The sequence below is a fragment of the Rattus rattus genome, chromosome 5, assembly GCF_011064425.1.
Source record: "Rattus rattus isolate New Zealand chromosome 5, Rrattus_CSIRO_v1, whole genome shotgun sequence".
In the NCBI taxonomy this organism is placed as follows: domain Eukaryota; kingdom Metazoa; phylum Chordata; class Mammalia; order Rodentia; family Muridae; genus Rattus; species Rattus rattus.
In genome coordinates, this window is record NC_046158.1 from 133,184,356 (window position 1) to 133,209,196 (window position 24,841).

Consider the following 24,841-nt stretch of genomic DNA (forward strand, 5'->3'; position numbering starts at 1 on the left):
TCTAAGACAGTCACGACTCAACCTGCCAAGGGAAATGCAGGACTTAGATGAAGAGATGGCCTTTATTAAAAGATGTTGAAAATCCAATGAGCAGTGCAGCAAGCTGCTCCTGGTTTGCCTGGAAAGGGCACAGAGGGACCACCAAGAAGGTGATGTAAGAACAGAGCTCCTCACTAGAGCCCAGGAGGGACACATTTCTAGGTGGCACTCAGAGTCGGGTGTTGGTCATAAACAGACAGGGCACACAAGCCGAGAATGTCACTCATTTGGCAGAGGGCCGGCCCAGCACACACCAAGTCCATGATTCCATCTCCAGCACCACACAAACCAGGAGCGCCTGTAATCTCAGCACTCAAGACAGAACCAGGGGCATCAGAAGGTTAAGGTCATTGTTGGTAGCAAATTCAAGGCCAGCCCGGGGGGTGTGGGAACTTATTTCAGGGAAAAGCAAAAAGAACCAGAAAAAATGTTACACAAATTTTGACTGCTGGACTGACGGTGTCTTCCTTGGAGACAAGCCCATTTCCAACGTCTCTACCATGCTAGCACCCAGCTGGGCCTGTGTCAGCCTTCACCTCCTCCCTGCCCTTGTCTGCAGGCTCCAGTTGCCACCGCTCCCATTTTCTTGGGGCCCCGTTCCGAGTCTTTCCCTCTGAGCAGACAGCTTGTCTTTATAGCCTGCCTGCAGCCAGAAGTGACTGCAGAGTCACCTCAGTGACCATCTACCTGTGCTATGACACGGGTTGGGGCTTGCATGGCCCAAGTCACAGTAGACAGCAACTGTGGGCTAGCACAGGAGCAGACTAAACAGCCACGGTGAGGATACACAGGCAAATGAGGGAGAGTTTGAGGACCAGGTAGGTATATCTGTACTTGAAAAAAAATGAAGTCCAGAGCATGTATTTTACCCTGCAGCACACGGCAAATAGTTTGTAAGATCTTAAAACGTCACAAGGTGGGCCAGGTTGGGACCTCTCGTTTGCCACCTCATAGGCTGAAATAGCTGTCATCCTGTCCCTATTGTACAGATCTGGAGACTGAGGCCCTAGGAGGGTGGGGTCTTGAAGGTAACCTATAGGTAGGGACAGAGAGCTATTTGTATCCAGAGAGATGTTGTCTGGCAGGAGTTTGGGGTTCGTTCCTGGGACTACCATTTGCTGACTGCGAATTCCCATAAGTCACCTGATTACTCTGAGCTGTCACTGTCCTAGATAGAAAGGGGACAGTTGGAGCTGCTGTTATGAAGATGCCTGGGTGCCTGGCAGGCCATCAGTGATCCATGGTGGTGATCCCTGCTTCATCGTGGCTACACTCTAGGACAGGGGTTCTAGGTTCGGGTCTTCGGGAGGGGTCATGGAGTCATGCACATGCACATTCAGACGTGGCTTGGACCAAACAATATACTTTACTCTAGGACAGGGGTTATAGGTATGAGCGTTTGGGAGGGGTTGCACAGCCATGCACACGCACTCGGTACAGGCAGGTGAAGCGAGGGTTCCCCCAGTTGCTGGAGATCTTCACCTTGACTGCCGCAAAGGCCCTGGGTGGCTGGTTCTGGAACAGAGTCAGAGAGTGGCAGCCCCCCTCCCTGCCCCCACAGGCCTCTGCTCTGCTCAGCGGAGGGGCCTTGGGGGAAGAGAGCTTTCCCACTTCACAGGGGAGAATGGAGTTCTAGAGAGGAGGAACAGACCGTCCCCAGGCCACACAACAACTCAGCATTTGGGGGCTGGGACGGAAGGTGCTGAGGCCTGAAAGCACAGATACAGTGTGGTAGGGAAGATGCCTCAGCCTTGGAACCTTGGCAGTTCCTTGTCTGCGGGCCTCAGCTTCCCCTCTGTAAGATAGAAGTGCTATTAGATGTTCACCAGGATTACGGCGGACAGGAAAGAAACTCTTGGGGCTGGATGGAGCCTTAGCCCCCGGCAATCATGGCTTCTCTGGAAGCTTAGCTCTCTCCATTCGCTGTGCCCAGAGTAGGTGGAAATAGTGATTCTCAAGCTCCCCGCCCAGTGCAGAAAGGCAGGGCTGGACTGGTGGCTCAGGCCTATAATCCCAACTACTGGTGGGGCCAGCCTGAGCTACCTAGTGAAATTACGCCTCAAAAATAAAAGAGGGCTAAGGATATGGCTCAGAGCAGAGCACTTGCCTAACAAGTGTGAGATCCTAGGTTCACTCCTCAGTTCTGCTATAAAACCCAAACCAGAACCCAGTGCATATTTTAACCCCCTAGGTAGTGACAGAAGGGACCCTGAGACCCGGAGTCCAGATCTGTGCAAGGTTGAGATTCAGGCCCGTATTAGCCAGATCCCAAACTTGGACAATCATGTTGACAGCTCATCCGGTCCTGCTTCTGTCTGTCCCCAATTTCCTCTTTTCTAGGCCTCAGTTTCCTCTCTTGTAGCCTGATCAGGTGTGACTCAGGACTTCTGGGATAAAGGCTTTAAGTTTGGAGCCCAGAAACCCCACCAGACGGACACTTTTTGTTCACATTTGCTATCCAGGAAGATGATGAAGCAAGAGGACTCCTGAAGGGACCGGAAGTCAGGGAAGACTAGGAAGTCAGGGTCAGAGGGCTTTCCCTGGGTGCTACTCTCGGGCACTGGGTGCTGCCCCACGTCTCTTTAGTTTTCCAGTAGGTCCATGATGACTGTGCACCTTTTGGGGCTGTAGGGGACTGGGAGTGTTGCACATGGGGTACACTCAGCAGACGCTCCTCCATGGCTTCCCCAGGTACCTGGAGCTGAAATGTCTGGATGATGTTTTCTGGCTGAAACTGGAATGCTCCCAGGAACACTTCCTCCCTGGGCGGGTGCTCCATGCCCTGTGGAACCAGACAATGGAGCTGTGAAATGCAGCAGGCTAAGCCTTCCAAACTCCTGGGGTGGGGGCGTGGGGCTCCTCTTTTAACCTAGTGTCTGGGACAGGAAGGAACAAGGCCGGGGGAGTTGGAAGCTGGGGGTCTACATCTATCACCACCAGTAAGGATCAGGTTGCTTCTCGATCCTTCTCTGGACCCCATGCTACTGAGAACTCTATGGGCTGCCACAGTATAATGAAGCTTAGTGGTTTCTCTTTTCTCAGAAAAGCCTTAGTTGAACTAGATAGCTGTCTATGTTGGTCCTGGAAGGCTGAGATGTGCCACAATCTGGCTGTTCCCAACCTAACTAAGCCACATCCCCTCAGCTGTGGATGGGTACTCTCAAGGTTTGGACTACCACCTTCCAAGGTGGTCCCTTCATCCTAGCCTGGCTCCCTGCCATCGTGTGCTCACGTAGATGACAAAGTCCTTTGGTGCAGTGTCCAGGCATCCCGACAATGAGATGGTCTTGGGAATGTGCTGCAGTGTAATGTTGGACAAATAGACTTTCTGGGCCAAACGGATGGTCACCTGGCCACGGTCACCGGCAAAGGCCCAGCAGTTCCCAGGTGTAACACTGGGCTAGAAGAGACAGGTTTGAGGAGGCTGTGCTATGTGGACAGGGTCCCTCTTTCCCTGCTTCCCATCTTTCCTTGACCACCCAGAGGTGCCCATTTTCTCTCACAGAGCCTAGTTCCAGAAGCTCAGGCAGGGCAGGTGCCACGTCGAGCCTCCAGAGCTGTCCTCCTCAGTACCTGCTCACCCATCATTCCTTCCCTCATTCATTCATCCCTCAACATTCTTTACCTGCTTTCACTGTCACCCTGAGTTCTAGACTTGGATGTGCCTTCCATTTACAGAGGAGGAAACTGAGGCACAGAGCAGAAGAGCGAGTGGCCCGGGATTGTACAGAGCTGTAAGTGTAACTTTAGTAACTTGGCCCTGCAACTGGCTTGCCGTCGACAGCCATGATCTGACACATAAAACAAGAAATAGAAGCCCAGGATGGGAAGAGAACAGCCTCACAGCACACGGTGGGAGAGCATGCCAACCTTGGGGAAGTCAGGTGGGGCTGGTGGCATGAGAAGCAGAAGTCAGCTGGCCTCACTTGCAGGTACAGAAGCCTGGCAGAGGCTTTCCCTCAGACCTGACTGCAGCCAGTGTTTCGCAGCCAAGTTTGACCCCTCTATTGCCAGGGCTGTACTACCTGTCTCCCTGGCCAGCGATCTCTACATTCTGTGGTTCCTTCTTCCTGTTCCAGGCCCTCAGTGCCAACTCATTGCACAGTGGGCCTTGCTTGTCCTTGTCTACCCCAATAGGAGGCTTCCCACTCCTGGGAGGTCACTGTCCTAGATGGACTCATGAGTCCCTTGAGGATAGGACTCATAGACAAGCTGGTCTGTGGCTGTGGCACTGCCCCAAGTTGATGGCTAGGATGAGATCTTATTGGTCTGTAGCTGCTTTGGGGCACAGACAGGCTTGTTAACCTCTCTGGACTTCAGTTCCCCCATCCGAAAGGCAGGATTGCAGGGGTGAATGTTTGAAGGCTGGTTCTGCCAAGTATTGCATGCCCAAGTGATCTGGCTTTTTGGTATGGTGTCCTCCTTTGCAAAGGAAGTCTATCAAGCCCCACCCCAAGGTTGCCTGAGGGTTTCCAGACCCCAGAGTTACACATAACAGGGGTTACTATGGCCTTCTCCTGCTAAAGCCCTCCTCATGGCTCCTGTTCTCCATTCTTGTCCACCTTCCCAGCTTTCAGCTTGTCCACTGCTCTCCACCTCGGCCCATCCCTCTTGCTGCTATCATTCACCCTACCCCACCTCTGCTGCCAGCTCCTGTTCCCAGCCCTCTCCTGGCCATCTCCTACTGTCCCCTGCCCTGCCCCTGCCTCAAGGATCACATCCGGGGGCTGCGCGTAGTTCCACAGTCGGATCCAGTTCCAGTAGGAGCGAGCCTTGTCGTGGTTATACGTGGGTGACGTGTGCTCGAAGTCGATGCTGGCCCCTGTATGGAGGGGGGATGTCTCAGCCTCCGATGGAAGGAGACTTGTTCCGAGGGCACACTCAGCTCTGCTATCTGTGGAGCTCTGTTGCCACTCTGGGCAATGGAATGGACACTGTGGTATAAGAGCTGCTCGCCCAGGCTGTGTGTCAGGGACACATTGCATTGCTTTTTCCCAGATCCTGGGCTGGTATCCTGGGAACAGCTGCATGCATGTGCAGGATACGGAGGTCGGGGGCTGGCTTGAAGAATGGTGTTTCTGCAGAGGCACTCTTGCCTCTGATCTCACATTTCATTAAGGTCTCAGGTACCTGGGTCAGCTGGTGTTGCCTAGTTGGGCCCCATTCCCACTTTCAAACATCCCAAGATGCTTTTAGCCCCATCCCCTGGGCAACTTACACTTTCATCCTCCTGACTGGAACATCCTTCCTTCCTCATTAGGTCTCAATCCAAACACCTCCCAAGGAGAGGGGTCTCCTGTTCCCTACGACCTCCTCTATTCCTCCTGAAGCCAATTTCTGACTACCATGAATTCCTGTTGGCACCCTCCCCTCCACCTCCCCGCTCCCGACCCCATCAAAGAAGGGAAACTGCCTCAGGCAGCCAGGTAGGAGCAGTGGTCCCTTTCAAAGCAGCACTTCACAATAGCAACCGTGTGCGTGCCTTATGAAGATAGGAGATAGGTCTGTGGTGGGCCAATGCAGGAGACAGGTCACTTACCTATGGACTTTAAGGCAAAGTCTGGCTTTTCAATGAAATCGCCTTGAATCATCTTCATTATTTTCCGGGTCATTTTTTGCTGAGAAGGCAGAAAACACAGGTCGTGCATCAGCGGCAATGACGGGTGGTCTTTGGCCACCTCTGCCACCCTCAGAGGCTGTGGATGGCCCCAAAGAGGATGACACAGTTGCTGTACTGGGGGAAAACCCTGAGACACAAAATCACCCCTACCCTTTGGGACTGTTGTGAGCTTTCAAGTTCATGTTTCAAGATGTCCTGTAGAGGTCCCGGAGACTTAGTAAGGTTAAGGGCAGGGGCTGCGGAAGAAGGTAGACCCTTACTGCTGTGGGTCCTAGGCAATGTACTGCCTTTGAGTTTAGATTTCAGAAGTCTGTAAGATGGGGGCAAAAATCCTGTCTGCAGGCATGGCTGTGGAATTCTGTTAAGGGATTAGAGAACTGTGTGAGGCCCTACTATGTGCAGAAACTGTCCTCAGTCCACCATGTCCTCTGTCATCCTCTATGGCCTTCCAGAGTGATTGGACCATTGCCACTCCACTTTCAAGGGAAGAATAGTGCAGTGCATAGAATAAAGTGTCAAAGCCCACCCAGCCGTGAGAAGCAGGGCCAACAGTTTACAGCCCCTGGACCACCGAGCACTCTTCTGGCCGGGTACAGGAAGACTGCAAAGAAAGCACTGTGCACAGTCAGTGCTCAGCCGAGGTCAGCTCTTCCTGTAGCTGTAGTGGAGGACAGTTCTGTTTCCATAACAGCAGCAAAAAAGTCTCCTGTTCCAAGCGCCATTTTATTCAATCTGACGCTGATATCTTCTCACAGAGGTGTGTGTGTGTGTGTGTGTGTGTGTGTGTGTGTGTGTGTGTGTGTGTGTGTGTGTACAAGGACCCCTGCCCATCAGCCTGGACTAAAGCAGAAAAGACGCTTTGTGACCGAGTCCTAAGTGCTTACAGTGCTGCTTGTATCTCTGGGGTTTCTCTCACAAAGCCAACACATGTTGCGAGGAAGTCAGGTTAGGTGACAGGCCATTTGGGGGGTGCTCTGAGTGATGGTGGTGATAGTTTGAATATGAAGTGTCCCCCACAGGATCATGTGATGAAAACATGGTCCACAAGCAGGTGACACTACTTTTGGAAGTTCTAGAAACTTTAGGAGTTGAGTCTAACCAACTCCATGGACTCTGCCATGGACTCCAACTGCCATGGTGTTTTGTCTAAGCACGTTCCAAGCAAGCAGAGTCCCCTGAAACCCTGAGTCAAAAATAATATTCCTCCTTTTAAGTTGTCACACTGTGTATTCAGTCTACAACGCCAATAAAACAAACACAGAAGGTTGGTTGTTGTTGTGGCTAAACCTGACTGTATGGTTCTTAAGTCTTTGAAATTGGTTTGTGGGAGGAATTTGGAAGAGTTTGACAATATGGGCTAGAGAACCCCTAGAATGATATGAGACTTATAGCAGAGCTTAGTAATATTGAATACAAGGATCTGGCCGGACTCCTGAGCTTTCAGATGGGGCAAAGACTCTACCAGGATTCGAACCAAGGGCATTCTTATTGCATTCTGGTAAAGAATGTATTTATGTTTTTTCCCATGTTCTACTTTATGGAACTTCCATTTTATGGAAGACCAAGTTTAACTGTGATGGGCTAATTTATCTATTTGGAGAAAGCTCTAAGAAAGTGTAGTATTTAAGCAATGGCATAACTATTGCTGGCTGCTTCTCAGCTAGGCTCACAGAAGGAATTGGGAACAGAGAGCAGAGCAGAAGTATTTGATTTGGCCAGAAAAGGAGCACACTTAAAGTTGTGGGAAAGAGTAGCCCTGGATCTTAAACAGATTATCACCAAAGAAATCCAGTACCTTCCATCAGGACAATAGGAATGGTGACTTAATGGTATCTCTATATCTGGCTAGACATCAGCACAACAGGTACAAGGGTATGAAAGAGCAGATTTATTTTAAAGATTTATCCTTGAGAAGAAAGTACCTCCGGGAGACTCTGATCACAAAGAATTGTGTAAAAAAGTGTTTATCCAGAATTGGTTTTTATATGTTCAGTCACTTAAGCATTCAGAGGCCACAATCGCCATGGTGCAAGGAGGCCTGGCTTCTTCTGGAGCTATCGGCAGACTCTGGCACCATCCATATGATGTGGATTTGTAAAGACACAGAACGCAAGAGTTATAGACCCACAGAGGTTTCTACCCTGATTTCAAAGGAGGGTCTTGGAGGCTGGGTAAGTATGGTGGGATCAGAATCCCCAGGCTGATGTGCGACGCTGTAAGATTGGAGGTTATGCAGTAGCACAGAGTCTCAGAAGACAGAGATGCTTTGGTAAGGATGGTACCACCGGGGTCAGGGATTTTTATATTCATGTGGGACTAAAAGATAAAGTGCAAGTCTTAAGAGCCCTCCAATGTGTGGTTAGGGTTCCCATTAAGATAACTTTGGCAACTTTTTGAAGATGAATGGACATGCGTCCAAATAAGGTAAAAACTTATAAATAAGTCTTATAAAAATTTCAATCTAGATCTGTCTAAACCAGCCTAATACCTACCAAGAAAGAAGTGGTACTTTTACTTCATCTCTCCTACAAAGCAAAGGGGATTTCCTGACTGATAATTGCCATTATATGAGGTAAATAGAGTTCTTTTATATCATGTTGAGAAAACACTTAAAATTCCTAGACATTAAGCAGGAAGATACCAAGTGAGAAAAAGAAAAACAGAAACAGAATACCATACAGAATATTGAAGTTATCTGACAGATTTTAAAAATAACTATGATTAATATCTTAAATAAAGAAAAAGGTAGAAAACATAGACCAGTGATGAATTGATGGTAGAATAAAGTCTATGAAATGAAAATTTATTGAATAAGAATTATAAATATATAATATATTTAAAATTATTTATATGTTTAGAATTCATATTCAATATATAAGATGAATGGTTGGTTTTATTTGCAGAATACAATATTTCAAATGAGCCTCAAGAAAGTTAAGAAAAGCCCAAATCCCATGGGGAAGAGAGCTGAACACCCAGGACTGCAGACATCCTGAGACTGCAGGACAGACTGCCACCTCTGCACACCTCTGCCCACATCCCTGGTCCAAGGGGAAACTGCACAGTGCCTCTGGACACAGGAATATAGGAACAGTCAGCTGTAGGTACCCACAGTTCTGGTCTGTGTGCAGGACTGAACTGAGCAGGTCAAACAGATCCCTGCACCCAAATCCTGTGGTGGAGAGAGCTGGACCCCTCAGAAGTGTGGACACTCCTGAGAAGTCAGAGGAGACTACCCTCTGCCCACATTTCAGAGCCAAGAGGGAATCACCTGGTGCCAACTGTGCCCCCTGGGTGCAAGGACCTAGAAGCAATCAGGGGCAGGACCCTTCTGATTCCTGCCAGTCCCTAGAGCTGAAAGACAGTCACCAGGAGCACCTACACACCAGAAATCAGAGCACCTGTTCTCAGGAAAGGCTGAAAGAAAACAGGAAAACAGGTCTACAGGAGCTGACACAGAGGCCTACAGGAGGATCAAGTCACTCTCAGAAACAGCAAGACAAGCAAACACCACAGACAACACAATGGCTAGAGGCAAGTGCAGGAACCTAAGCAACAGAAACCAAGACTGCTTGGCATCATCAGAGCTCAGTTCTCCCACCAAAGAAAATACTAGATATCCAAACAAACCAGAAAAGCAAGATTTAGATTTAAAATCACATTTTGTGATAATGATGGAGGACTTTAAGAAGGACATAAGGAACTCCCTTAGAGAAATGCAGGAAAACACAAGTAAACAAGTACAAGCCCTTCGGGAGGAAACCCAAAAATCCCTGAAAGAATTACAGGAAAACACAACCAAACAGGTGAAGGAATTGAACAAAACCATTCAGGATTTAAAAATGGAAATAGAAACAATAAAGAAAGCACAAAGGGAGACAACCCTGTATATAAAAAAACCTAAGGAAGAGACAAGGAGTCGTAGATACAAGCGTCACCAACAGAATACAAGAGATAGAAGAGAGAATCTCAGTGGCAGAAGATACCATAGAAAAGATTGACAAGGGGGCTGGAGAGATGGCTCAGCGGTTAAGAGCACCCGACTGCTTTTCCAGAGGTCATGAGTTCAATTCCCAGCAACCACATGGTGGCTCACAACCATCTGTAAAGAGATCAATGCCCTCTTCTGGTGTATCTGAAGACAGCTACAGTGTACTTTTATATAATAAATGAATAATCTTTTTAAAAAAAGAAAACATTGACAAAACTGTCAAAGATAATGTAAAACACAAAAAGCATCAAGCCCAAAACATCCAGGAAATCCAGGACACAAGAAAATCAAACCTAAGAATAATAGTTATAGAAGAAAGTGAAGACTCCAAACTTAAAGGACCAGTAAATATATTCAACAAAATTATAGAAGAAAACTTCCCTAACCTAAAGAAAGAGATGCCCATAAACATACAAGAAGCCTACAGAACTCCAAATAGATTGGACCACAAGAGAAACTCCTCCCGTTACATAATAGTTAAAACACCAAATGCACAAAACAAAGAAAAAAATATTAAAAGCAGTAAGGGACAAAGGTGAAGTGACATATAAAGGCAGACCTATCAGAATTACACCAGACTTCTCACCAGAGACTATGAAAGCCAGAAGATCCTGGACAGATGTTATACAGATCCCAAGAGAACACAAATATCAGCCCAAGTTACTGTATCCAGCAAAACTGTTAATTAACATAGATGGAGAAATCAAGATATTTTGTGAGAAAACCAAATTTACACAATATCTTTCTACAAATCCAGTCCTACAAAGAATAATAGATGGAAAACTCCAACACAAGGAGAGAAACTACACTGTACAGAAAGCAAGTATATAATTTCCTTGCAATGAAACCAAAAGAGAGACACATAAACATAATTCCACCTCTAACAAGGAAAATAAAAGGAAGTGACAATCACTATTCTTTAATATCTCTCAACATCAACGGACTCAATTCCCCAATAAAAAGACATAGACTAACTGAATGGATACGTAGAGAGGACCCAGCATTTTACTGCATGCAGGAAACACACCTCAGAGACAAAGACAGCACAACCTCAGAGTAAATGGCTGGAAAACAACTTTACAAGCAAATGGCCCAAAGAAACAAGCTGGACTTGCCATTCTAATATCAAATAAAATCGACTTTCAACCAAAAGTCATTAAAAAGATAAGGAAGGACACTTCACACTCATCAAAGGAAAAATCCATCAAGATGAAATTTCAATCCTAAATATCTATGCTCCAAATGTAAGGGCACCTACATTCATAAAATAAACCTTACTAAAGCTCAAAGCACACATTGCACCTCACACAATATTAGTAGGAGATTTTAACACCCACTCTCATCAATGAACAGATCATAGAAACAGACATTAAACAGAGACATAGAAAAACTAACAGAAGTTATGAATGAAATGGACTTAACAGATATTTATAGAACATTCCATCCTAAAACAAAAGGATATACCTTCTTCTCACAACCTCATGGAACCTTCTCCAAAATTGATGATATAATTGGTCACAAAACAGGCCTCAACAGATACAGGAAGATAGAAATAATACCATGCTTCCTATCAGATTACCACGTACCAAGACTGGTCTTCAATAACAACAACAATGACAGATTGTTCCATATACATGGAAGATGAACAATGCTCTACTCAATGAAAACTTGGCCAAGGAAGAAATAAAGAAAGAAATTAAAGACTTCTTAGAATTTAATGAAAATAAAGGCACAACATACCCAAACGTATGGGACACAATGAAAGCTGTGCTAAGAGGAAAACTCATAGCTCTGAGTGCCTGCAAAAGAAACAGGAGAGAGCATACATCAGCAGCTTGACAGCACACCTAAAAGTTCTAGAACAAAAGGAAAGAAATAAATCCAAGAGGAGTAGAAGGCAGGAAATAATCAAACTCAGGGCTGAAATCAACCAAGTAGAAACAAAAAGGACTAGACAAAGAATCAACAAAACCAGGGGCTGGTTCTTTGAGAAAATCAACAAGACAGATAAACCCTTAGCCAGACTAACCAGAGGTCACAGAGAGTGTATCCAAATTAACAAAATCAGAAATAAAAAGGGAGACATAACAACAGAATCTGAAGAAATTAAAAAAATCATCAGATCCTACTACAAAAGCCTATATTCAACAAAACTGGAAAATCTGGAGGAAGTGGACAATTTTCTAGACAGATACCAGGTACCAAAGTTAAGTCAGGAACAAATAAACTATCTAAACAACCCCATAACTCCTAAAGAAATAGAAGCAGTCATCAAAAGTCTCCCAAGCAAAAAGAGCCCAGGACCAGATGGGTTCAGTGCAGCATTCTATCAGACCTTCATAGAAGAGCTCATACCAATACTGTCCAAACTATTCCACAAAATAGAAACAGACGGAACACTACCAAATTCCTTCTATGAAGTCACAATTACTCTTATACCAAAACCACACAAAGACCCAATAAAGAAAGCGAACTTCAGACCAATTTCCCTTATGAATATTGATGCAAAAATACTCAATAAAATTCTTGCAAACTGAATCCAAGAATACATCAAAACGATCATCCATCATAATCAATTAGGCTTCATCTCAGGGATGCAGGGAGGTTTAATATATGGAAACCCATCAACGTAACCCACTATATAAACAAACTCAAAGATAAGAACCACATGATCATTTCATTAGATGCTGAGAAAAGCATTTGACAAAATTCAATACCCCTTCATGATAAAAGTCCTGGAAAGATCAGGAATTCAAGGCACATATCTAAACATAGTAAAAGCAAAATACAGCAATCCAGTAACTAACATCAAACTAAGTTGAGAAAACTTGAAGGAAAATCAGGTTTTCTAAAATCAGGGACTAAACAAGGCTCCCCACTCTCTCCCTACTTTTTCAATGTAGTACTCGAAGTCCTAGCCAGAGCAATCAGACAGTGAAAGGAGGTCAAAGGGATACAAATTGGAAGGAAAGAAATCAAAATATCACTATTTGCAGATGATACGATAGTATACTTAAGTGACCCCAAAAGTTCCACCAGAGAACTACTTAACCTGATAAACAACTTCAGCAAACTGTTGTGGTATAAAATTAACTCAAACAAATCAGTAGCCTTCCTCTACTCGAAGGATAAACAAGGCTGAGAAAGAAATTAGTAAATGACACCCTTCACAATAGTCCTAAATAATATAAAATATCTTGGTGTGACTTTAACCAAGCAAGTGAAAGATCTGTATGACAAGAACTTCAAGTCTCTGTAGAAAGAAATTGAGGAAGACCTCAGAAGATGGAAAGATCTCCCATGCTCATGGATTGGCAGGATTAATGTAGTGAAGATGGTCATTTTGCCAAAAGCAATTTACAGATTCAATGCGATACCCATCAAAATTCCTATTCAATTCTTTATAGAGATAGAAAGAGCATTTGCAAATTCATTTGGAATAACAAAACCCCAGGTTAGCGAAAACTATATTCAACAATAAAAGAACTTCTGGGGGAATCACCATCCTTGGCCTCAAGCAGTATTACAGAGCAATAGTCATAAAAACTGCATGGTATTGGTACAGAGACAGGCAGATAGATCAGTGGAACAGAATCGAAGACCCAGAAATGAACCCACACACCTATGGTCACTTGATTTTTGACAAAAGAGCTAAAACCACCCAATGAAAGAAAAATAGCATTTTCAATAAATGGTGCTGGTCCAACTGGAGGTTGGCATGTTGAAGAATGCAAATCAATCCGTTCTTATCACCCTGTACAAAACTTAAGTCCAAGTGGATCAAGGACCTCCACATCAAACCAGATGCACTCAAACTAATAGAAGAAAACGTGGGGAAGAGTCTTGAACACATGGGCACTGGGGAAAATTTTCTGAACAGAACACCAATGGCTTATGCTTTAAGATCTCAAGAATCGATAAATGGGACCTCACAAAACTGCAAAGATTCTGTAAGGCAAAAGACACTGTCATTAGGACAAAATGGCAACCAACAGATTGGGAAAAGATCTTTACCAATCCTACATCTGATAGAGGGCTAATGTCCAAAATATACAAAGAACTCAAGAAGGCAGATTCCAGAGAGACAAATAACCCTATTAAAAATGGAGTACAGAGCTAAACAAAACTTTCTCAGCTGAGGAATGTCGAATGGCCAAAAAGCACCTAAAGAAATGTTCGACAACCTTAGTCATCAGGGAAATGCAAATCAGAACAACCCTGATATTCCACCTCACACCAGTCAGAATGGCTAAGATAAAAAAACTCAGGGGACAGCAGATGCTGACGAGGATGTGGAGAAAGAGGAACACTCCTCCATTGTTGGTGGGATTGCAAACTGGTACAACCACTCTGGAAATCAGTCTGGAGGTTGCTCAGAAGATTGGACATAGTACTACCTGAGGACCCAGCTATACCTCTCCTGGGCATATACCCAAAAGATGCTCCAACATACAACAAAGACACATGTTCAATGATGTTTATAACAGCCTTATTTATAATAGCCAGACGCTGGAAAGAACACAGATGCCCTTCAACAGAGGAATGGATTAAAAAAATGTGGTACATCTACACAATGGAGTACTACTCAGCTATCAAAAACAATGACTTCATGAAATTCATAGGCAAATGGAATGAACTAGAAAATATCATCCTCAGTGAGGCAACCCAATCACAGAAAAACACACTTGGTATGCACTCATTGATAAGTGGTTATTGGTCCAAAAGCTCGAATTACCCAAGATGCAATCCACAGACCATAGGAAGCTCATGAAGAAGGATAATCAAAATGCTGATGCTCCCACTCCTTCTTAAAAGGGGAAAATATTCATAGGAGGGGATATGGAAGCAAAGTTTAGAGCACTGACAGAAGGAATGGCCATTAAGAGCTTGACCCACGTGTGGCCCATATATATACAGCCACCAAAACTAGGTAAGATTGATGCATAAAATAAAAAATGCATGCTGAAAGGGACCAGATATAGATTTCTCCTGAGAGACACATCCAGAACATGTCCAATACAGAGGTCAATGCTATCAGCAAACCACCAAACTGGGAACAGGACCCCCTTGAGCTGAATTAGAGGAAGGATTGAAAGAGTTGAAGGAGCTTGCAACCCCATAAGAACAACAATGCCAACCAACCAGAGCTTCCAGGGACTAAACCACTACCAAAAGACTACATGGATGACCCTGGGCTCCAACTGCATAGGTGACAGAGAATAGATTGTGGCACCAGTGGAAGGGGAAGCCCTTGGTCCTGCCAAGATTGGACTCCCAGTGCAGGGGAATGTGTCGGGGGGCAGTAAGGGGAATGGAATGGGGGGGGATACCCGTATGGGGGAGGAAAAGGGGATGGGCGCTTATGTACAGGAAACCAGGAAAGGGAATATCATTTGAAATGTAAGTAAAGAAATATATCTAATAAAAAAAGAAAGTTAAGAAAGAAGTGTCAAAACACAGGTCAAAAAAAAAAAAAGAATGGAAACAACAACAAATGAATCATGTGGAAATATTTGGAAGTGACTCTAATGGTCTAGCATAGATACAATTAGAATACAAGAGAGAAAAGAATTTATGGCTAAGAAGAAATTTTTTTTTTTTTTTTGGAGCTGGGAACTGAACCCGGGGCCTTGCGCTTGCTAGGCAAGCGCTCTACCACTGAGCTAAATCCCCAACCCCAAGAAGAAATATTTTAAGAAATTAAAAACTAATATTTTTAAGAAGTTATTGAAAAATGCCAATGTATATATTCAATAAAAGTAAAACCCCCAGGCAGGTTATACTGAACACACAAAAATATTATAGAAGTTTCTAGAGTAAAACTTTCTAGAGTAAAATAAGACTAAAAAACAGAACCAGATTAGACACAAATGGTGAAAGTTAAGGATGGTGTCATTTTTAATAGCAACAGTAAAAGTAGAATAAAATGATGGACTTCCTTTAGAATTTTTGTTTCCTTTCTAAAGTTCTATACCCAGCAAAACTATCAATTAGGAAAATGATAGAGTAAGGATATTTAAAAACATACAAGTTCTCTCTCTCTCTCTCTCTCTCTCTCTCTCTCTCTCTCTCTCTCTCACACACACACACACACACACACACACATCTTTTCTTTTACTTCTTTGCAGGAAGTTATTGGTGTGGGGAAGGTACACTCCATCAAAATGAGGGATGAAACCAAGGGTGGAGATAACTTGGGATATAAAAAACAGGGCATCAACAAAGACATTGGGGGGCAGCCACTCACCTCATCAGACATGGCTTCCATCTGTTGGAGTTTGGCAATGAGCAGGTTCATGCTACCTCGTAGGTCCTGGATTTCCCCAGTGTGATGTCGTACCTTTTCCTGGTACATCCTTATCAACAAGGAGGTAAAATAAGAGTTGACTGTTTTATGATGTTGCTATCTTTTTGTGAGTAAGCTTTCAAAGAACGACCCTTAAAACCTTCTGCTCTTCTGGGTCTACCACTCATACCTCAGCTTCTTATTTCTAAAACATTACTACCTTTCTTCCTTTTGCTTGGAATATTTGTAAGTCCAGTTCGATCCTTCCAAAATATTCAGTATTTTTTGTCTAAGCAAGAATGCCGTCATGAGGTGACAGCTTGTTAGTTAATATTTCTTCCCAGCAACTATTTACTGAGCACTGATTATGAGCCAGGAACTATTTAAGACAGTCACAGTTTAAAAAATTTCTATATACCCAGAACAACATGAAAGCTATGCCTTTCCTCACACTGAGAAGTCCAAGGTCTAGAAAAAAGGTGACTTGTTTAAGTTCAGTCATACAATTCACAGGAGTTAGGATTTAAGTCCAGGCTGGTCTGAATGTTGTGCCCATATTTTTAGCTAAGGATACGCCCCGGATTCCAACTATAGCTGAGGTTTTTAGAGGAACATAAGACTAAGTAGTTTTCTCTTACCTCAGGCTCTGCAGTGGGCCACTTATGCTGTCATCCTGATGGAATATTGAAGAAAGGAGGGATCTTTGTCAGGTGGTCTAATCTGAGCCTGGTGAGAGCCTCATCTCTATACTCTATCATAGCAGTAAATCCCATTCATTCATTCACCTTCCTTTTTAATCTCTCATCCATCCACTCACGTACTATCTACCCAAATTTGAAGCCTTTCCCCTCCTTTCTGCCCATCCATCTGCCCATCCATCTGCCCATCCATCTGCCCATCCATCCATCCATCCATCCATCCATCCATCCATCCATCCATCCATCCATCCATCCATCTATCCATTCATCTATCTATACATCCATCTCCCTATTCATTCTTCCTGTATTCACACCCCATCTGGTACAGCTAACTAACACTGGCAGTTCCCTGTGCTTAGCACTGAAATAGCTGTTGCTTGAATGAATCACCCTTGTCTGCTCTCTTTAGGGGTTGCCAGTACAGTAGGGGAGATGCTCATGGCTATAGACAACAAAGAAGAGAGGAAAATGTAACCTCTTTTGCTTTGGAGTGTCTGGAGGTTGTGATCTTTCAGCTAGACCTCAAAGAATTACAATGGCAGAGAGAGAGAGAGAGAGAGAGAGAGAGAGAGAGAGAGAGAGAGAGAGAGAGAGAGAGAGAGAGAGAGAGAGAGAACATATTAGAGACTTCCCTCAGATCCTCATTCTCTATCGGTCTCTTTGACTTTCCCCATCAGGAGTTCCACTTGTTTTCTCTTTCTTTTTCATCAGAAAACAAAGCCTGAGTCTTTCATCAGAAAACAAAGCCAGAGAGAGTAGAGAGCAGTGTGGTTTCTTACAGCCTTATTTTAGGTGGGGAATCTAGAAAGAGGGAGCTGGGCCACTGCTTGCTGAATGACAGATAGGGAAGCCATCTGAGGTGGATAGATGACTGTGTACAGTCCTTGAAAGTCACATGTGCAGGAGAGAGGGATTTCTGGTGGGCAGAATGGCAAAGGAGCAATTTGGATCTGGGGTGAGTCAAGAACGAACCATCATCCAGATTCGGTGAGAGTAAGAGAAACTGCAGAGGGATATTGGTTGGTTTAGATAGGTCAGTCAGCCGTGGGTCCTGGAGGGTTTACGCTCACCTGCCAGACTTCCATTTTTGATGGTAAATGCATGGAAAACATCCAGAAGCCTGTGGGTCACGAGAATAAGACAGACCCACTTAACTCAAAGGGTGAAAACTTGGGTTCAGGAACTGAGGCATCTAGGTTAGGTTTGTAATTTTGGGAGAAATTACTTAATCTCTACATAGCTAAGTATTCAAATCTGTGAGATAGGAATAGCATAATGTCATGCTCAAATGTTCTTTGTGAGATGTGCGTCACACAGGCTAACTAACACATACCTTCTTCTACCTTATATTTCAGCCTAGTGGGCAAAGAGAAGGCAGGGTAGGTCTTACCTGCGTCTTACCTGAGCTTTAGGCTGGCTCAAGTCTATTACTTAAAAGCCCTTAAAACATATTTGTTGTTCTTAATTTTAAAATGTTTTGAAAGCATTTCTTGGCCTCCGCAACTAACTGTTCATTTCTTTGAAGCTGCAGGGCAGCCTTTGCAAGACAGGTGGTAACTGACAGCATGAGAGACCGAGTTGAGTCTGTGCTACAGCCCTGGGCACCCTTTCCCATGATGGGCCCAAGCCTGCGGACACCTCCACCTAGGCAGGGCCCCGGAGACTCACCAAAAACACAGAGGACCAGAAGGCCCATCTTTTCAATGAGTTTCTGGCAGAGCAACTTGAACCTGAGAAGCAGAGTGGCCATGGTCAGGGTCAGCTGGAGCGTCTGGCAGGCTCCCCTGTCCTTGCTCCATTGTTCCATCTATATGTCCTTTGTCTCTCTTCCTGTTCCCATCCTTACTCAACTTGTCCCCCTCTTTCTAGGGCCTTCAGATTCACCTACCTCTCCCTGCAATCTTAGCCTGACTGGAAGCCCATGGTGGTGGTGGAGGGAGGCAATGAAGGAGATATTTAAAATGTAAAGTTTAGCTATATGGATATGGTGGACATCTCAGAAGAGGCATTTAGGTAGACAAAGCAAGCTCAGGGAGAGAAGTGGATGTGGGGTGAAGTCATTCTAAACAGGAAGAATACCGGCAAAGCTGTCACGTGGGAACCTGGGTGGGGTGTTCAGAGACTGAGAACCCCAGACTTGCAGGCCCCGTGGGTCCACAGAAGGAAGCAGAATGGTGGGCCAAGGTTCAGGCTGGGGAGTTGAGCAATGGGGAGCCACTGTGAGTCTGGGGTGGGGAATGTGGCAAAAGCCAGACTGAGGAGGGCTCATCTGGCCTGACTAGCAGGGAAAGAGCAGCTAACGAAGACACTGTCACTGTCCCTACCACACCCTCCCCTCTCCGATGTTCACCTGCAGGTGTTAAGGAGAACTTGCTGGGCCTGAGTCCTCAGGAAGCAGGCGAGGTAGGTGAGCCAGGCTGAGGAGACAGCACAGCAGTAAGGAGTTGTACTTTCATTTGGGTCCCATGGTGAACACTCACTGTCTGTCCTGGGCCTAGGGGATTCCTTGGAGCTGGGAGACTCTCTCAACTTGGTGGTTGAGCCCAGGATAGCCCCTGGCTCAGCTTATGTAAACAGCCAGAAGTTCCCAGCCTATGAGTAAGCCTCTACTGTGCACACTAGGTAGCACAAAAGACGGTGTGTGTTAATGCCATCCATGGACTGGGAGCCCGGAGAGGGCGGTGTCCTTGTGGGGGTCATCTCTGGAGTTTAAATCAGGAAGTGGGGGTTCAGAGTAGACGAAAAGGTAGGTGTATGCATGGAGGAAAGGAGTATGGAGAAGAGGACAGGTGCTTAGCTTGGAAGATTGGTACATAGTAAAATGGAGAGCCAGAGGAATGATGGATGGACAGAGGTTGGAAGATTGGTACATAGTAAAATGGAGAGCCAGAGGAATGATGGATGGACAGAGGTTGATAGTCTACAGCAACAAATGAAAATAGGGGGGAAGCAATAAGTGGTTAAGTGGATAGACAGAGGATGGATGGATGGGTGGGTGGGTAATGGATGGATAATGGATAAGTGGATGGGTGGATAATGGGTGGATAATGGGTGAATGGATTAGTGGATTAATGGAGTTGAAGTAGAGAAGGTCCTGGGGACTGTTCCTCCTATATTAGCAAGCTTTCCTTTTCCCCTCCAGGGAAGCCCTATTTGGATTGGGTGGGGCAGCCTGCAGCTCCTCAAATACATTGCCATTCAGGGCAGCCTGAGTTCTGGCAGAGCCTGGTAGTCAAAGTAGTTATTCCATACATACATACACATATATCCCAGTATGAACTGGGCGAGGCTGAGGCCTGGGGGGTTGATGCGAAGAGGCAACAGGAGAGGGTCATCTGCAGAGAACATAGATCACAAGGTCCCTCAGGACATGGGCTTGCAGAGACCTGGGGGCCCCAGGCTTGGTGTATGCAGCTTCGCTGTTCTACTCCCAGCTTCTCACACCAGGTACCAGTGAAGCCCCAGGACTCTGTTCTTGCTCACTCATGTTTGCTGGGGTTGCCTCTGCCATTCTGTTGATACAGCTTCTTTGGGCACTCCTGAGGATGACAAAGTTCACAATCATATTTTACGTCGTACAAGATCCATAGTGCCACCATGTTGCAGACCGAGAAGCTGTGAACCAGGGACAGACGAGGTCTGGCTGACCGCAAAATAATTTTTTTTTTTTGCTGACATGAGGCTCATAGGAGGCCATGTCCACTCTCTTCCTTCCTCCCTAGACAGTCGTGGTTCTCCATGACACTACACCTGAGGTAGCATAGTGACAGGAAGGAAGAGCACAGCGCAGCAGGGGCCTGGAATTTGGGAAGCACCAGAGAACTCTCTTGGCCCCTCTTGCTTAGGGAGATAGGAACATCTTCATTTTGTAAGATAACAACCCCTAAACACTTTTTAATTTGACTCGATGTGTGTTTTTACTCAGAAACCACACATCTAGCTGTTGTATTTTGGATACTAAATGTTTCCAGATGGGTTAAAGAATTGGTTTCCAGTGTGGTGGCTTCTGGAAGTCAGTCTTTAAGAGGTGAGGTCCTTAGGTCATGGGGTACATATCCCGGAAAGACACTGTGGGTTCCCAGTCTTTCCCTTTCCCTCTTCGCTTCTTGGCTCATGAAGTGATTGCTCTTCTCTCCATATGTTTGTCATGTCATGTTGTCACAAAAACTCAAAACAAGCAAACACTAGGTCCTTGATTATGGCCTAGAACTTCCAACCCATGAATCAAAACAAACCTTTTGTCTCTGTAAGCTGATTGTCGTCGGTGCTCTGTTATGGTGATAGAACAGCCTCTCACAGGGCCAGGCTGTGCTAGCATAGTAACAGAAGACTCATGCACTCCCGAGGCATGCCGGGGTGGTCAGTGCACCTCACAACAACCAGAATAGAGGAGTTTGTAACTTCCCAACACAAAGACCTGCCTCTTACCCTGACCTCACCACCACACATGTATCACATGTGCCACGTCACCACATTACATCGGATAAAACACACAATCTTAAAAACCAACTTAAAAACCAGGGATCCGATAGTCATAGAAACTAAACATGGACGAACTAAAATGCCCTTGTTTTAAAGAGATTTTTCCTTTCCCCATGGTCTGCTTTTTGGAAACAAATATCATTTTCAAATATTTTCCCTGTTGCCTGCAACTGGATGGCTCTTGAAAAAGAGGGTACAGATATTCGTTTCCTTGTTTCCAACACCAGCCTGAGGTACAGTGGGGTGGAGAGCAGGTGGGGCTGATACTGCACTCGCAGCTCGCTGTGCAGGCTGCAGCACACAGTAGGCACTCAGAAAATGCATGCTAAAATGATGACTGCTCTGCACTCTGCCATTGTCCAGGAGACCTAGAGAAAGCTACTTTGAACCTCTCTGTCCTCAGCAGCTACCTCTGTAAGGACAGTTGACAAGGCCTGCTTTCCCCCAAGGAACTCTAAATGGGCGGAGGGAAAGGCAGGAGCTGGCCTTACCTCCTAGACCTGCCACTGTGAATTGTGTCATCAGATATGGGACACAAGTCCCCGGTGTTCCTTGTCCGGGGCATTGATTTTCTTTTTGAAGGGCTGAGGATGAGGATGGATGTCTATGGAACTCAATGAGGAGGAAGTGGCAGCCACTGCCACCACCACCATTGAGTATTCCCTGGAATGTGACACGGAATATACTGGGTCAGGTGGAACTGTCAGTTCTGTGACCTCATAGAGCACTTGGATGGACTCCAAGTCTGTAACCTGTCTCCTGAACTTCTGTCTTAGTTAGGGTTCCATTGCTGTGAACAGACACCATGATCAAGGCAGCTCTGATAAGGACAATATTTAATTGGGGCTGACTTACAGGTTCAGAGGTTCAATCCATAATCATCAAGGCAGGAACCATGGCAGCATCCAGGCAGGCCTGGTACTGGAGGAGCTGAGAGTTCTACATCTTCATCCGAAAGCAGACAGGAGAAGACTGACTCCCATGTGGCTAGGAGAAGGGTCTCAAAGCCCACCCCCACAGTGACACACTTCCTCCAACAAGGCCACACCTACTCTAACAAGTGCATACCTCCTAATAGTGCCATTCCCTGGGCCAAGAATATTCAAACCACCACAACCTCCCCTCAGAGGATGCCGCTGGGACTTATTTTCTATTTGGAGGATGGGAAGGTTGAAGCTATAAGCTGGGGTGGGCCATGCCAGGGCAGAGGCAGGGCAAGAAGAGAGGTGCCCACAATCAAGCCACCCTCCTTGCTCGTAAGACTCTCTGATGCCTCTAGTTTCCTGGGCTGACTGCTTTCTCAGCCTGTGTGTGACTAGATTTTCTAATGCTGAACTTACTGTCTGATGCTTGCATCACATAAAATAACATTCTTTATGCTGTTTTAATAAAGTCTCACCTTTTTACTAGGGAAAAAGAAAGTACTATAGTGGAAATGTCTGGTTAGGTTCCACTCCCCCTCCCCTGATCCCCCATCCTTACCTGAAGACAGCCTGACCTCTCCAATTGTGAGCTGAGAAGAATTCACTTTTACTCCTTGGTGGCCATGGCTTAGGACTGCAGGCTAAGGACCCATGGGGAATGGCATCCCTGGTCCCCATAGTGGCCTGATGGCTACAACCTGACCATATGGATCTGTTAAGTTGCATGGTGGAGGGAAGCTGGTACTAGCAGATGAAACTAAGACTGCTGGTTGGATGACCTTGAGATGGGGAGAATAGGCTAGATTACCCAGCAGGCTCAGGGCTATATCATAGGGTCCTCACAGGTTGGACATGTCAGAATAAGACACTCACATTCCAATCCTGCTGGTTGGGAGAAACGGCCCTCTGTTGAAGTCTTAGCACAGGACAACAGCTCTGACAGCAACTTAGTGATTCTCTCCTAGTAAGACTTGTTTAAACTTCTGACCTCCAGAGCTGTGTATTTGGGGGGGGGTAGGGAATGAAATTCAGTTAATATACTGCTTGCTTGGCATCCATGAAGCCCTGGGTTCTACCCCTCACTGCTCAACAAAATGGGATGTGTACCTGGACTCCCAGAGCTTGTTAGGTGTGGAGGCAGGATGATCAGAAGTTCAAGGTCATCCCTGTCTACTTAGCAAATTGGAGGCTAGCCTGGTCTATAAATGAGACCCTATATTTAAAAAAAAGAAAGAAGAAAGATGATGAGTCTTTGAGTTTCTCACTGTGTGGTGATTTGTCACCATCTGAAAAGGCTCAGTGAAGGGGAAACTCAAATCCCGACAGTAATTCTTACAAGGCTTTCTAGTAGTTCATTTACTCAATGTTATTAGCATTCACTATGTTCCAGCACAGGGCGTAGGGTTGAGTGGAAGGCTCCCCTCCTGGGGCAGTTGGCAGAGTACCTTGCATACAGGAAGAGCTTGGGTGACAGAGCTTGCTGTTGCTACTCAGAAGCTCAGGTTCTGGAGAAGGTGCTGGTGAAGGTTCTGGAGAAGGTGCTGGTGAAGACTCCCTTTGTTTCACCTGGATGTTAACCAAGTGTCCCTTGTGCTGGACACACTGAAGAAGAGGAAGTGTTCATGTCGAAAGCAAACATTGGTCAATATTTGTACGTCTCTTCACTGTGTGTGATGAGTGTGCAAAAGGCCCTGGTCTTGGGTGACGGTGGGCAAACTGATGCCAAGAGTGGGGTGTTAGCAACCACGGATGCCTCGTTCTTTCTGCCTCTGAGATCGGGGTTGGGGGCATTGGCTCAGAGGCAGGGCTATTCCAGGAACACTTGATGGTGTCTGCAGCCTGTTAACTCCATAGGTACCAGACCTCTCCGGTACCAGTCCCAGGTTGGTCTGGGCTCAGAGCCTGGTATTTGGGCTGGTGGGGTCATATGGGTCTCTAGAGTAGGAGAACATCCCCCAGCTATTGCCTCTTGTGCATATGTGTATACACATGTGAGTTCATGTGCATGACACCTCTACCCCAGAAAGCCACCCATTGAATTCACATACATACAGTCACCTCCAATCACTATCCTAGACTCATGGTCCCTTTCACTCAATAGCCCAACATACCTGTTCACAGAACTCTTCGTGCCTGTGCCCAAGGAGTGACATCATTAACTAAGATGTCACTGTGCCATGCCACCTACACACCTTCAGACTCCCATGTCACTTTGATACCAGTCCCTATGACCTCATGTGTGTGCATATATAATAGTGCATTTGCAATCTCATGTTCACATACATGTCATCTTTCCTCTCACACAGGATGGGCTACTACTACTGTGACAGATGTGAGTTTGGAGAGCCCTGGGTGTGACAGAGAACACTGGGGCCACCACACTGTCTTCTGCTTCCTTTTGAGTGAAGGCTCAGTGTGTGTGACCAAGATCAGGGCTCAGAGATGGGGATCAGGGCTCAGATAGCCTCCTACCCTTACTTAAAGAGCTATGTTTCTAGAAGAGCTTGGAGATACAAGGCTCTCCTCCTGCCCTTGGGCACCCCTTGACCTTGGACCTTGGCTGGGCCTGGATGGTGTGGTGAGAGAACTCTCCTGGAAAGAGTTCTCCTTCCAGACAGCTACAGATATTTGAGCGGAAATGGCCCAGTGGCAGGGTCTCTCAGCAGTTGGCAGCCATGCTTGCGTACGTGGCAGACGCATCCCCCAGGAGAATGGAGGCACTTGACAAGGTCATGTTTGCAGGGAAAACACTTGCAACCACAAGCAAACTGGCCGCTCCCTGGCTTCTGCCTCACAGTCCGC

General features: G+C 45.8%; 1 protein-coding gene across 3 annotated transcripts; it reads right to left on the bottom strand.

Moving 5' to 3' along the window:
- Positions 1–1,383: 1,383 nt before the first annotated feature.
- Positions 1,384–21,767, bottom strand: Sun5 (Sad1 and UNC84 domain containing 5). 3 transcript variants are annotated; one of them, XM_032902413.1, is made up of 13 exons: positions 21,608–21,681; positions 20,118–20,173; positions 19,895–19,969; positions 18,985–19,051; positions 18,303–18,364; positions 17,705–17,754; positions 16,575–16,609; positions 15,898–16,006; positions 5,579–5,657; positions 4,746–4,861; positions 3,272–3,439; positions 2,735–2,821; positions 1,423–1,554 (listed from the first exon to the last, which is right to left on the bottom strand). In XM_032902413.1, the coding sequence occupies exons 1-13, from the start codon at positions 21,679–21,681 to the stop codon at positions 1,423–1,425; spliced, it is 1,110 nt and encodes a 369-aa protein (XP_032758304.1). The 3 variants fall into 3 exon arrangements, with proteins under 3 accessions (XP_032758306.1, XP_032758304.1, XP_032758305.1); XM_032902414.1 differs by lacking the exon at positions 19,895–19,969; XM_032902415.1 differs by lacking the exons at positions 16,575–16,609; positions 19,895–19,969 and having other exon boundaries at positions 1,384–1,554; positions 4,758–4,861; positions 15,898–15,963; positions 21,608–21,767.
- Between the last annotated feature and the right edge of the window lie 3,074 nt (positions 21,768–24,841).